This window comes from Thalassophryne amazonica, chromosome 19 (genome assembly GCF_902500255.1).
Source record: "Thalassophryne amazonica chromosome 19, fThaAma1.1, whole genome shotgun sequence".
NCBI classification, from domain to species: domain Eukaryota; kingdom Metazoa; phylum Chordata; class Actinopteri; order Batrachoidiformes; family Batrachoididae; genus Thalassophryne; species Thalassophryne amazonica.
The window spans coordinates 12,159,811-12,173,945 of NC_047121.1; the positions used below are offsets into that span (position 1 = coordinate 12,159,811).

At 38.8% G+C, this 14,135-nt stretch overlaps 1 protein-coding gene across 6 annotated transcripts in view; it reads left to right on the forward strand.

Moving 5' to 3' along the window:
- Positions 1 to 14,135, forward strand: part of myt1lb (myelin transcription factor 1-like, b) — a 430,716-nt gene that overhangs the window by 370,202 nt on the left and 46,379 nt on the right. For 5 of the 6 annotated variants that reach the window (XM_034194911.1, XM_034194910.1, XM_034194914.1 and 2 more), the window contains 2 exons: positions 76 to 302; positions 7,159 to 7,445. In XM_034194911.1, the coding sequence (XP_034050802.1) occupies positions 76 to 302; positions 7,159 to 7,445 (514 nt within the window). The remainder of the gene's footprint in view (positions 1 to 75; positions 303 to 7,158; positions 7,446 to 14,135) is intronic. The other variant, XM_034194915.1, reaches the window with a different exon arrangement.

Here is a 14,135-nt window from a genome sequence, read left to right on the forward strand (position 1 = left end):
TAAATTCCCTATCCTCCCCTGGGCAATGTTGAGTGCCTCGGTCCAACTTCCACCCCCTCGTCATTTATTTTCCAGGCCTATGTGCTTTGTCAAACAACTGGACTATCCACAGTATGGTTACAAGAACAATGTTTCCACCAGCACTCCCCGCTCCAACCTGGCCAAGGAGCTGGAGAAGTACTCCAAGACCAGTTTTGACTACAGCGCCTTCGACGGTAGTAACAACCACCAAGTATACGGGAAACGGGCCATTGCACCAAAAGTCCATGGGCATCGGGACTCCTCCCCCAAAGGATATGACGGTACAACACACTGCTGAGAATCATTCAGATTAAAAATACAAACGTGAAGTTCTACTTTTATGTGCCATGCTTTCACAAAACAGTTTTCTAACCTGGCTCATGCATTTACCCCGATAACACCAAAAATCCCCTCGACTAACATCATGTGGTCTCAAGTTGGGTTAATCTTTAAAGAGATGAACTATATAGGCTGTCAATATGGCTCAAATGTCTACCCAAGTTAAAAAAAAAAAAAATTTCTGGTTCGGTCTATTTAGCTTTTTATTTCTCTTACTGCAGTTTCTTGAAAATCAGTTCATCATAATATTGATATTTCTCACAATGTTATAAATTATTTGAATGCCCTTGCTCCATCTTCTACTCCTTCTTGATCCAGATCTACATCAAAATGTAATGGTTTTATAGTAGTATTGTTCTGAATAAAAGCTAACCTTGATTATAAGATGACCCCTCTATTACAATGTATATTTTGGGATTTTCTAAAGATCAAATATTTTTTTATAGAAAGGAAATAATATGCTATTTTTAAGGAGGTTTTTTTTGTGCTTGCCATTTTCAAATATTATACTCTATATAACACCTTTATTTCATGGCTGCTTAAGAGTTGTTTGATGACTCTGCTACATTTATCACCTTAAGCTTATAAACACAGCAGTCCTGAGCAACATTTACACTCCAACCAACTACATCCATGGAACATTAGAGGCACATCAGTCTTATGGTGGGCACTTGTTTCAAGGGTATTTGGCATACAACCCCTGGCAAAAATTATGGAATCACCGGCCTCGGAGGATGTTCATTCAGTTGTTTAATTCATGAAAAACAAAAGAACACTCCAACACATCACTAGTATTTTGTTGCACCACCTCTGGCTTTTATAACAGCTTGCAGTCTCTGAGGCATGGACATAATGAGTGACAAACAGTACTCTTCATCAATCTGGCTCCAACTTTCTCTGATTGCTGTTGCCAGATCAGCTTTGCAGGTTGGAGCCTTGTCATGGACCATTTTCTTCAACTTCCACCAAAGATTTTCAGTTGGATTAACATCCAATACTATTTGCAGGCCATGACATTGACCCTATGTGTCTTTTTGCAAGGAATGTTTTCACAGTTTTTGCTCTATGGCAAGATGCATTATCATCTTGAAAAATGATTTAATCATCCCAAAACATCCTTTCAATTGATGGGATAAGAAAAGTGTCAACGTAAACTTGTGCATTTATTGATGATGTAATGACAGCCATCTCCCCAGTGCCTTTACCTGACATGCAGCCCCATATCATCAATGAAATTTACATGTTCTCTTCAGGCAGTCATCTTTATAAATCTCATTGGAACGGCACCGAACAAACGTTCCAGCATCATCACCTTGCCCACTGCAGATTCGAGATTCATCACTGAATATGATTTTCATCCAGTCATCCACAGTCCACGATTGCTTTTCCTTAGCCCATTGTAACCTTGTTTTTTTTCTGTTTAGGTGTTAATGATGGCTTTCGTTTAGCTTTTCTGTATGTAAATCCCATTTCCTTTAGGCAGTTTCTTACAGTTCGGTCACAGACATTGACTCCAGTTTCCTCCCATTCGTTCCTCTTTTGTTTTGTTGTGCATTTTCGATTTTTGAGACATATTGCTTTATGTTTTCTGTCTTGACGCTTTGATGTCTTCCTTGGTCTACCAGTATGTTTGCCTTTAACAACCTTCCCATGTTGTTTGTATTAGGTCCAGAGTTTAGACACAGCTGACTGTGAACAACCAACATCTTTTGCAACATTGCATGATGATTTACCCTCTTTTAAGAGTTTGATAATCCTCTCCTTTGTTTCAATTGACATCTCTCGTGTTGGAGCCATGATTCATGTCAGTCCACTTGGTGCAACAGCTCTCCAAGGTGTGATCACTCCTTTTTAGATGCAGACTAACGAGCAGATCTAATTTGATGCAGGTGTTAGTTTTGGGGATGAAAATTTACAGGGTGATTCCATAATTTATTCCTCAGAATTGAGTGAGTCCATATTTTTTCCCTCTGCTTGGTCTAAAAAGTAACCGTTACTGACTGCCACAATTTTTTTTTCTTGATTTCTTATAGTGTTTCTTAAAGCCAGAAAGTTGCCATTTGAAATGACTTTAGTTTTGTGTCATGTCTGTGATCTGCTTTTTTTCTACAAAATTAAACAACTGAATGAACATCCTCCGAGGCTGGTGATTCCATAATTATTGCCAGGGGTTGTAAAAGTCAAGACAACTGAATATAAGATGAAGCCAAGTTTTCACATGTATTTCCAAGGAAAACAAACATCTTTTTTGGCCTGGAAAAGTACAGTATAACATAACTCAGATCACTTTGAGAAATGTTTGTGCAAATGTGTTTTAGTAAATTTCACCACTACTACAATAATAATAATAATAATAATAATAAATTTAGCCACAAGCGACGATTGACGGGGTCTATTCTCACAATTCAACCCACGAAAATCACGTCTGTGTAAAGCAGCCCCTGTTCATTTAATCTTCCTATGTTGCTGTAACTACCTGTCTGTGCAATTTGTCATTCATGGCGCCATACACTTGGTGTTGTCAAAGTCTACTGTGGTGTTAAAGAGCCCCCATGGGGCTGGCCAAAGACTTTCAAGGCTGAAGTAGGCGGGCCCTGTATGGTTAGATGCAGAATCTTCCATGGAATCCTGATCCATTAAAATTTTTATTTTAGAGTTAGGGTTTCAGAAGATGGTGCCAAAAGTATATTTTGGTGATTGCAGCACTCCCATCAGGTCAGTTAATGTATCATTTTTTGCAAGTGTCCATAATAAATATGTCAACCAAGTTTGGTATCAAAAGAGTAATTCATTCATGAAAGATAGCAGATGTCTTGAATTTTGCCACTCCAGCTGAAAATTGACAACTAGCTATGGCAACACAAGAAGAAATATGAAAAACCCATCACAAAACCTTTATGTGTCTCATTTCAAATATTGTATGTGCCACATTTTGTGATGATTGTGCAAAAATTTTAGGAGGACAAGCAAAAACACAGATTTGCAAAAAAAAATTCAAAATGGCCAAAACAAATTGTTATGGCACAAATTTAAGTGACCAATGTCATTAGATGCAGAGCCATCAATGGCATCCATTTAACAAAGAATTTGGAAGATTGGAGGAGGAGCAGCAAAAAAAAAACCAAAAAAAAAAAAAAAAAACACTTTTTCAAACTATTCAAAATGGCAGAAAAAGTCCCTGGCAAAAGTGGGCGTGGCCACGTTGGTAACTGCAGGAAAGTCAAAAGAATGTAGATGTAAAAAAATAGATTCAGTGTGTTACAGTTTAGTAGTAATTAATCAAAATGTAAATGTGGTTATTATAGCACCATCATATGGTTTCTAAGTGTATTTTTTCATGCGTAATGGGTGAATTGTTTAAGTTGAATGACAAGTTTCATTGCCATACCTTTTGCAGTCTCTGCGCAAAAAAAAAAGTAGTTGTGAAAAACAGGAATAAATCTAACTGGCAACAAAGCTACAAAAAGGATGTAGATGGGCCAGTATGTCTAGATGCACCTGAGCACAAAGAACACCAGGAAAAAAGAACTGTGATTCTGCAATGTAGGGTTCAGTAGTCATGGGCAAAGGTCTATTGCAGTGGTTGTAGTACCCCCATCAGGTCACTTAAGGTATCAATTTTTGAAGAAGGCCATACTAACCCTGCCCCCCAAGTTTGATGTTAAAAGAGTAATTCCTTCATGAGCTAGACCACATTCAGTGAATTAGGTCACACCCCCTCAAATTTGGCAGCCAGCAGCAACATAAAGGAAACAGGAAAGCTCAAAAATCCATACAATAACTTTTGTTCGATTCAGTCCGAACATGGTAAATTGTAGGAGGAGTAACGAAAAAAAAAAACAGTTTTGCAAACAACTCAAAATGGCCAAAAAAGCTATCTAGATGCTAATGGGTGTGGCCTATCCTGATAGCTGCAGAAGGACCCAAGGCATACAGCAAAAAAAGTTTGATTGTATAACTCACGGTTCAGAAGTTATTAGCCAAAATGTAAACATGGTTATTATAGCACCACCAGCGAGGATGATAAAGGTAATGTTTTGAATCTGAGTAGCGGTGGTGATTTCGAACCTACTTGCTAACTTTGCTTTTTGTAACCCTTACAGTTTCTGACTTCCAGATACTTTTAGGCAACAAAAAATAAGTCAGACAAATAATAATAATAATCCATTAATCCTAATGATGGTCCTGTCCTGGGTGTACCCCGCCTCATGCGCCATGATTGCTGGGATAGGCTCCACCCCCCGTGATCCTTGACTGGAGTAAGCGGTTGAAGATGTATATGTGTGTGCATGCGTGTGTAATCCTAATGATTACAATGGGGTCTTCGCCCCTTGGGGCCTTGGAGCTGTTGGAGCAGTATGTCTTATGGCTAATTTGCTACTTTGCTAACTTCACATAATACTACTAATAATATATAATAATACTACTTAATACTACTAATAACTTCATATCTCCTAATACAGATAATGATAGTAACAATAATAACTTTATGTCATGCTTTTGAACCCGGGACAACTTAATGCAACAGACCTCTAATAATAACTGAAAAGGTCCAACCCACATTCACCCCTGATTTCAAAATGTAAGGGTGCCTGTTCAGCAAAACTGTCAGGTTCTGATCAACGCTGTGGAATTTTTTTTTTTTTTTTTTTTTTACTCTAACAGTTTAATTCGATTCTGTCTCAAAATTTCATGGTTTTTGTTCCACCCAACCTCATCATCAGGCTTTATAAAAACCAGTGGCATTTTGCTTTATTTATTTATCTTTTAATCTGTTTTAAATTTGCCCTTTGTTTTTGAAAATCCACCTCAGAGTACTGTGTTCCTGGTCAAACCAAACTTTTGTTGCTTTGATTTGAACAAACCAACTTGCAAGCAGTTTGTTTGCTTTGGCAGTCTTTTTTAACAACTTTATTTATAACTTTTCACTTATTTTTTAGAAGGAAAACAAGAACATACAATTAAACAGCACATCATTTTACCCCCTCCCCCATGTCCATTGCAACACCTATTAAAGAAAAAGAGAAAAGACTATTATATGCATAGAGTGAATAAGTAAATCACATTGGTAACATAAAAAGGACAATAATTAAGGGGCATTTCTTTCACACAATACACCACTTATTGGCCACTGACTATAACATGTTAGTTTGCGAACCTAATTACACAGCACAGGTGCAATATGCTAAAGATGGCATATGAGCATTGCCTGCAGATTGTGTACAGACCCACACGGGCTCACAGAAGTATCGAAAGATCATATTTGACATATGGGATGGAAGAAGAAAAAAAGGACATAGTATTCATAAAGTTTGAGGAAAAGAAAGAGTAATGGTGAATTTTAGAAATGGAGACCAGGTATTGATGAATTTGTAAGCTTCTGCAGTGGAATCAGAGATAACATTTCTTTAACCCAGGATACAAATGATGGAGGCTTCTAAGACTTCCAGTTACCAAGGATAAGCCTCAGAGCCTGGAGCGAGCCGAGGCCACAAAATTAGACTGAGGGGTAGTTATGTTCATGTCCTTGTCTGGCACACCAAATATAGCCATTAGTGGTTTGGGATTAATTGTTAACTGGCAAATGCTTGAGAAGGCATCAAAAATGCTACTCCAAAACAAATGTAGGTAACAAATGTAACAAATGTAATTTTGCCCAAGGAAGACACATCATTAACCTGCAATGTTTTATATAATTTAGCAATGTTGCTTCTTGCAACTGGGTCCCAGTCCAATATAGCATCAGGGGTGTCCTTACCTGAAATATATGGAAATGAGTCATGACTTTTGGCAAAACTTCGAGCCTGAAGGTATCTAAAGAAATGTGTTCTTGATACAGCATGATCCCGCTGAAGGGTTTCAAATGTTACAAAGATGCTATCTGAGAACATTCACTAAAAATGATCAGACCCTTATTGTGCCATATCTGAAATCCTGCATCACTCTGGGATACAGGAAGCAGATGGTTACCAGGTAACGGCATATGCTCACATGTAGTACTGAAATTAAAATGTTTTCTGAACTGGAACCAAACTCAAAGAGATTCTTTAGCAACTGCAAAATGTTTGATGCTGTTAACTTTTACAGGCAGTGGAGAGCACATTAGAGAAATGGGAGAGGTGCCCCGATAAGAAAAAAACTTCCAGATACGCCTAAGTAGGACCCCTCTTGCTTTTGTACATTGAGATCCAATAAATTAACTTGGCAATATTTGCTGACCAGTAATAAAAAGAAAACTGGGTAAACCTTTGGTAGTCTTTTAAAATTATTTGCGCTTCGATCTTTAATACGCAGGTACCAATTTTTCTTTTTTTTTTTAAGATTAAAATGATAATGATAAAAAGATAGAAGATAAAAAATAAAAAGGATAATGAAGCTCTGAAACTTGCATACAAAAATGTGTTGGGCTTGAAATTATGTTGTCCATTTCTAATTATATTTTGTTTGGATTGCCATGTCATTTGAAAATTAATTACTGCTGTAATTTTTCCACTTTATCAAGTAAATGGCATAAATTAAAAAAATTATGATAACATGTTGACATTTTAAATACTCTTGCTGTGATCCTTCATACAATATACTAAAAAAAAAACATAAATCTGCAGGGTGCAGTTGCAAGAAACATCACGTATGGACCCTCAATGAAAATAAACTTGTATGACACCTTGGTGGTACTTAAAAATTATATTAGAATTTGTTTTTCTTTCGCAGTATTCCACAAAATAAAATTTAAGGTACCATTCAGCAGAAATCAGTGTTTTATTCATAAAGTTTGTATTTTTGTTTGGCGTCCCGCAGTGAAGCGTTATTGCAAGAACTCCAGCTCAGCCAGCAGCACCACCAGCACCTACGCCCCGAGCAGCAGCAGCAGCAGCCTGAGCTGTGGCGGTGGAGGGGGGGGCACAGGAGGGGGCGGCAGGGGCGGGGGCAGCAGCGCCAGCAGCACCTGCAGCAAAAGCAGCTTTGATTATAGTCACGATATGGAGGCCGCCCACATGGCGGCCACGGCCATCCTCAACCTGTCCACGCGGTGCCGTGAGATGCCCCACAGCATTGGGGGCAAGCCCCCGGACCTGTGCTCGCAGGTAAGACCGTGGACTCGCTGTCACATCAAACATGATGCTGGCTGTCACAAAAAAAAATGCTAAAGTCTGCAGTCTTGTTTGATTGAGGATGCAAGGAATCCAATTAAAAAAGTTTGTTTGTATGACTCACGGTTCAGAAGTGGTTGTTAGTGTAGCACCACCATGAGGACGATGATGGTAATTTTTTTTATTCTGAGTAGCAGAGGTGATTTCAGACCTACTTGCGATTTCTGACCTCCAGATACTTTTAGAAGATAAAAAGAATAGGTCATAATAACAATAATAATAATACAATAATCAGGGTTGAGACTCCAAACAAGAGAAAGTTTTTAAGCTTGGTAACCTAATGTTTGCCACAATTTCTAAGTCTTCCACTGGGGGGAAAAAAACTGAACATATCTCACTGGTTTAGAATAAAAATGTATGTTTTACTTTGCAAATTTGACAGTTTTATTTCAAACTTAGACTCAGACTTTCTTTATTGTCATTGCACAAAAACACAACAGTGAGTCTGGCAACGAAATGCCGTTGCTTGGCTACCGGAGTACACAGCAAAAACTGGAACAAGTAATAAATACCTATAAAAATATATCTATAAATTAGTGCAAATAGAGCTAAATTTAAAAACAGTATAAAATAATACAATATATAGTTAGCAGCAGTGTCTGGAGTATTCTACTCAAGTTGTATTTCAGTATTCACAATGGAAAGAGTTGCTTACAACAAGTATAAAATTGTTTTAATAAGTTACAATATGATGTCATTCCATGAATGAGCAGATTCCCCAATTGCAATGACTCCTTACACACCTAATCTTATTCAGCCCATGACCAAGCACATTGCTGACAGTGATCAGGAAAAATTCCTTCAGCACTTTTTGATTGGAGAAGAAACCTGAAGCAGACCAGATTCGGGTGGGGGGGGCTAGACCTAGACTAGCAGGTACGGTGCATCCAGAAAGTATTCACAGCACAGCACTTTTCCCACATTTTGTCATGTTACAGCTTTATTCATAAGAAATGGCAATGAGTCCTAACATTTCATTATCAAGCCATTACAACAAAGAAATGTCATAATGGCTTGATGTTTCACAATTTAAAGATGAACTATAAATGTAACCATCAACCAACCAACATAGGTCACCCTGTCATCACGTCATCATGTCACATCTCTCTGCATTGCATCAAATGGAGTTCTTTTTCGTCCACCGTCACTGTGCCACCACCAGTCTCTTGTCACTGTAAAATGCACACTCTGATTGAAAATTAGCTGGTTGCTTTGCTTCTCTCTCTTGTAGCTAATGTGAGCAGGGGGGTGAAGGGGTCCCAGCCATGCTTGAGAGCATTGTAAACCATGCTGTCAGACCACCCTCTGCTGGACAAAGTACATAATGGCACCATTTACAACAGACACAATGTTTTGCTGAATTATTTATTCAGTAAAATAAAGTTGTTGTTTTTATTATATTGGCTAAAATAACACAGATACTGATATGGTCAGGAAAGGCTCATATAAGCCACTATCATCAGTCAACCAATTTGTCAGTCAGGCTGTACAAAAAAAAAAAAAACAGCACAAGATTGACAGAACTTGTGATGACAGAAATGTTGCAACTAAAGAACCATATAATTCAGTGTTCGCAATGGCAGGATAACTAGAAAACAAGCAGGTGCAGATCAGCCCAGAACACTGGCTTAGTGGTTAACACTGATGCCTCACAGCAAGAAGGTTGTGGGATTGCTTCCTGCGTGGAGTTTGCATGTTCTCCCCGTGTCCTCTGGACACTCCGGTTTCCTCCCACAATCAAAAATCATGCTTATTTAGGATCTCCTCCTTTCTCTGCCCCTGACCAAGGCAGCGTCTCTACATCTGAAGTTCGTCCCCGGGGCACTGGACTGTGGTTGTCCACTGCTCCTAGTGGCTGGATTGTGTCTAACTGTAATTAGGGTGGTTAAATGAGATAGGTAGCCTTGAGGTAGAAAGGTCAAGACTGAACCTTAGAAAAAAATTTCTTTAGTAACAAACCATTGTGGAATCATTTAATGCATTCAAAATGAATTATGGTTTGTATTGTAGTAACAGCACCAGGTTTAAACAATGTTTCATAATGTATTTTATTATTGTTATGTTGTCATTATATACAATTATGTATGCTTCTTTTTACTGAATAAAGTTAATGATGAATTATTAATAAATGCGGAGGACAAATTTTGTTGTATGTATGTACAATGACAATAAAAATAAGATAAGACTTTATTGATCTCACAGTGGAGAAATTCACGTTACGTCAGCTCTTAAAAAACACACAAGATGGGTGCGAGTAGAGGAAAATGGTAAATGGACTGCATTTATATAGCGCTTTTCCATCTGTATCAGACACTCAAGGCGCTTTACAATAATGCCTCACATTCACCCCAGTGTCAGAGTGCTGCCATACAAGGCGCTCACTACACACCGGGAGCAATAGGGGACCTCCCCTAACCACTAGATCATCACCTCCATCAAACAGTGTGTGCAAAGGATAAGCAGTAATAATAATACTTGTAACAATACAATAAAATAAGAAAATGAGGTAGAAATAGAATATATATATATATATATATATATATATATATATATATATATATATATATATATATACACACTCAACAAAAATATAAACGCAACACTTTTGGTTTTGCTCCCATTTTGTATGAGATGAACTCAAAGATCTAAAACTTTTTCCACATACACAATATCACCATTTCCCTCAAATCTTTTTCACAAACCAGTCTAAATCTGTGATAGTGAGCACTTCTCCTTTGCTGAGATAATCCATCCCACCTCACAGGTGTGCCATATCAAGATGCTGATTAGACACCATGATTAGTGCACAGGTGTGCCTTAGACTGTCCACAATAAAAGGCCACTCTGAAAGGTGCAGTTTTATCACACAGCACAATGCCACAGATGTCGCAAGATTTGAGGGAGCGTGCAATTGGCATGCTGACAGCAGGAATGTCAACCAGAGCTGTTGCTCGTGTATTGAATGTTCATTTCTCTACCATAAGCCGTCTCCAAAGGCGTTTCAGAGAATTTGGCAGTACATCCAACCAGCCTCACAACCGCAGACCACGTGTAACCACACCAGCCCAGAACCTCCACATCCAGCATGTTCACCTCCAAGATCGTCTGAGACCAGCCACTCGGACAGCTGCTGAAACAATCGGTTTGCATAACCAAAGAATTTCTGCACAAACTGTCAGAAACCATCTCAGGGAAGCTCATCTGCATGCTCGTCATCCTCATCGGGGTCTCGACCTGACTCCAGTTCGTCATCGTAACCGACTTGAGTGGGCAAATGCTCACATTCGCTGGCGTTTGGCATGTTGGAGAGGTGTTCTCTTCACGGATGAATCCCAGTTCACACTGTTCAGGGCAGATGGCAGACAGCGTGTGTGGCATCGTGTGGGTGAGCGGTTTTCTGATGTCAATGTTGTGGATCGAGTGGCCCATGGTGGCGGTGGGGTTATGGTATGGGCAGGCGTCTGTTATGGACGAAGGACACAGGTGCATTTTATTGATGGCATTTTGAATGCACAGAGATACCGTGACGAGATCCTGAGGCCCATTGTTGTGCCATACATCCAAGAACATCACCTCATGTTGCAGCAGGATAATGCACGGCCCCATGTTGCAAGGATCTGTACACAATTCTTGGAAGCTGAAAATGTCCCCGTTCTTGCACGGCCGGCATACTTACCGCACATGTCACCCATTGAGCATGTTTAGGATGCTCTGGACCGGCGTATACGACAGCGTGTACCAGTTCCTGCCAATATCCAGCAACTTTGCACAGCCATTGAAGAGGAGTGGACCAACATTCCACAGACCACAACTGACAACCTGATCAACTCTATGCGAAGGAGATGTGTTGCACTGCATGAGGCAAATGGTGGTCACACCAGATACTGACTGGTATCCCCCCCCCAATAAAACAAAACTGCACCTTTCAGAGTGGCCTTTTATTGTGGGCAGTCTAAGGCACACCTGTGCACTAATCATGGTGTCTAATCAGCATCTTGGTATGGCACACCTGTGAGGTGGGATGGATTATCTCAGCAAAGGAGAAGTGCTCACTATCACAGATTTAGACTGGTTTGTGAACAATATTTGAGGAAAATGTTGATATTGTGTATGTGGAAAAAGTTTTAGATCTTTGAGTTCATCTCATACAAAATGGGAGCAAAACCAAAAGTGTTGCGTTTATATTTTTGTTGAGTGTATATATATATATATACACACACACTCACAAAAAGGCTCTTCTTCTAAGAAGAAGGGCCCTCCAAACATATTGGACCCCTTGGTATTTCATTCATTTTAATTTGTTTATGCCATTTCAAATGCAAAATGTAAACCAGGCTTTTCAATATAAAAACATTTAAAATTACCTTCCTTAAACTCAAACTCAAAGCAAATCTCTACAACTATAAACTCCATGATGAAGTGGTATGGTGGAGGATTTTCTTAAAAAGAAGACCTAAAAGTTCAGCTACAATTTGCTAGAAGGTTCCTCTGAGATGCAAGCCTAGATTTGATGTTTTGGTGAAAGAAAATCCTCCTCTATAACACTTCACCGTGAAGCTGTATAACTTGGGATAGAAATACAAAACATGCACTGTGCACCAGTGTTGCCACAGTTACTTTGAAAAAGTAATCCAATTACTGATTACTCCTTGAAAAAGTAATTTAGTTACTTTACTGATTACTCAATTGTAAAAGTAACTAAGTTAGATTACTATTTACTTTTTTAGTTACTTTCCCAGCTGTCGACAACAACCCACGTCAACATGACAATGATACCTGTTTTGCCAAAACTCACTTTATAGTCACCCTTTCTTGACTTCAATGAAAATAAATACTTGTTTTATAAAAAGTAAAATAAAGACCTCTTTCTTGACCTCATATTTAACTGTTGACAGCACTGTAACAGTAAAACTTGCAATTTCAAACCTACATTGTTTATAAATGTAACTATTAAATTCTAACATTTTTCTAACATTTAAATTCTCTCTAAACATTTTACTTGTCGAAATTATTATTATTTTAAGCAATATTAGTAGTTGTAGTAAAAAACGGCTTCAAAACTGGACCTTTAATCTAGGGCTTTTGTGGGGGGGCACATCCCTCCCCCACGCCCCCATCCCATCTGGATTCGCCCCTGCTTCGGCGTTTGAGCACAAAGAATGGATAACATTTATTTATGCAGAAAACAGGACCAGATTTACAGGTAAGAAAGTTTTATTGCGTTTTCACATCATGTGGTCCTCAGAAAGAGAGTTTAGGTGCATTTGAGTGGAAAATAGTGTTAGTTGTTGACGCGTCGCCGAGGATCAGCTGTTTTTAACGAGACGATACGGAGCAGCTCAGAATTCTAAATAAAGGAGGAAAAAAGTATAAAAATGTGTTCGTAAAGCTCAGTGCAGGTGTGCTGATCACCGCCCTTTAAGAGGTGAGGACGAGTCGAGCAGCTGCAAAAAACCGCGGATGAAAAGCTCACAGCTCGCTGAAAGTGTGCAGTTCAGTCGAACCCCGACCTCCTGCCCACAGACCAAGTTTAATGCTGCTATGGACCCACAATGAAAAATAATAGTAACGCACAGTGACATGGAGAAGTAACTTTAATCTGATTACTGACTTGGAAAGATTAACGCGTTAGATTACTCGTTACTAAAAGAAGTGGTCAGATTAGAGTAACGCGTTACTTAGTAACGCGTTACCGGCATCACTGCTGTGCACAATTTCTCCAGTCACAGCCAGAGAAGCATGTAACTTCTTGTGGGTTATCTGGGTGTCTTGGTGCCTTTCCTCACTCTTCTTCTTGCACAGTCACTCAGATTTACCATAGAGTGCTATACTGTTTGTATTTCTTCATAACTGATGTAAATAAAGACCAAGACATATTCAGTGACTTGTAAATGTTCATGTATCCATCCGCTGACTTGTCTGAAGAAAACTGGCAATAAAGCTGATTATTTACGGGTGTTATACCAAATGGGCCCATTACTTAGGAAACCCATCATCTTGGCATTTATATTTTAATTAATTAAAATTAATTAATTTATATCAAGTTGTAGAGATTTACTTTGAGTTTGAGTTTAAGGAAGATAATTTTAGAAATTTTTATATTGAGAAGCCTGATGTACTTACTGTATTTAAAATGTCAAAAACAAATTAAAGTGTGTGAAATACCAAGGGGCTGAATACTTTTGGAGAGCATCGTATGTTCATGAGTCAGTGGTTGAGCTGATACCAGATCAATCACTGAGGAAGGAGACTTCCCATAGCCCACCCCAGCCCACATGGATCATGCAATTAACCATGTTTTCTGGATCTAAAAGTTTGAACATAGCCTACATGCATATCAATGCATGGTCCCAGGAGCTCATTCATGACATATGCAAGAGTTCAGCCCACACCTATTCAAGATCATAATTATTTCAAACTACAGAACTTCAGGGCAGGTCCACAAAAAGAGCAAGAGAAAGGAAATATCAAAGGATGTGTTCAAAGAAAAGACTGGCAAAATGTTTGGCAAGAAAATTAAGACTAATGTTGAGTCCATGCTGTTGTATTTTGGATCCAGACAATGTAACAGAACCCAGAAAAACAAAACAAAACAAAAAGACTATTGTGCTTCAGAATGGGCCA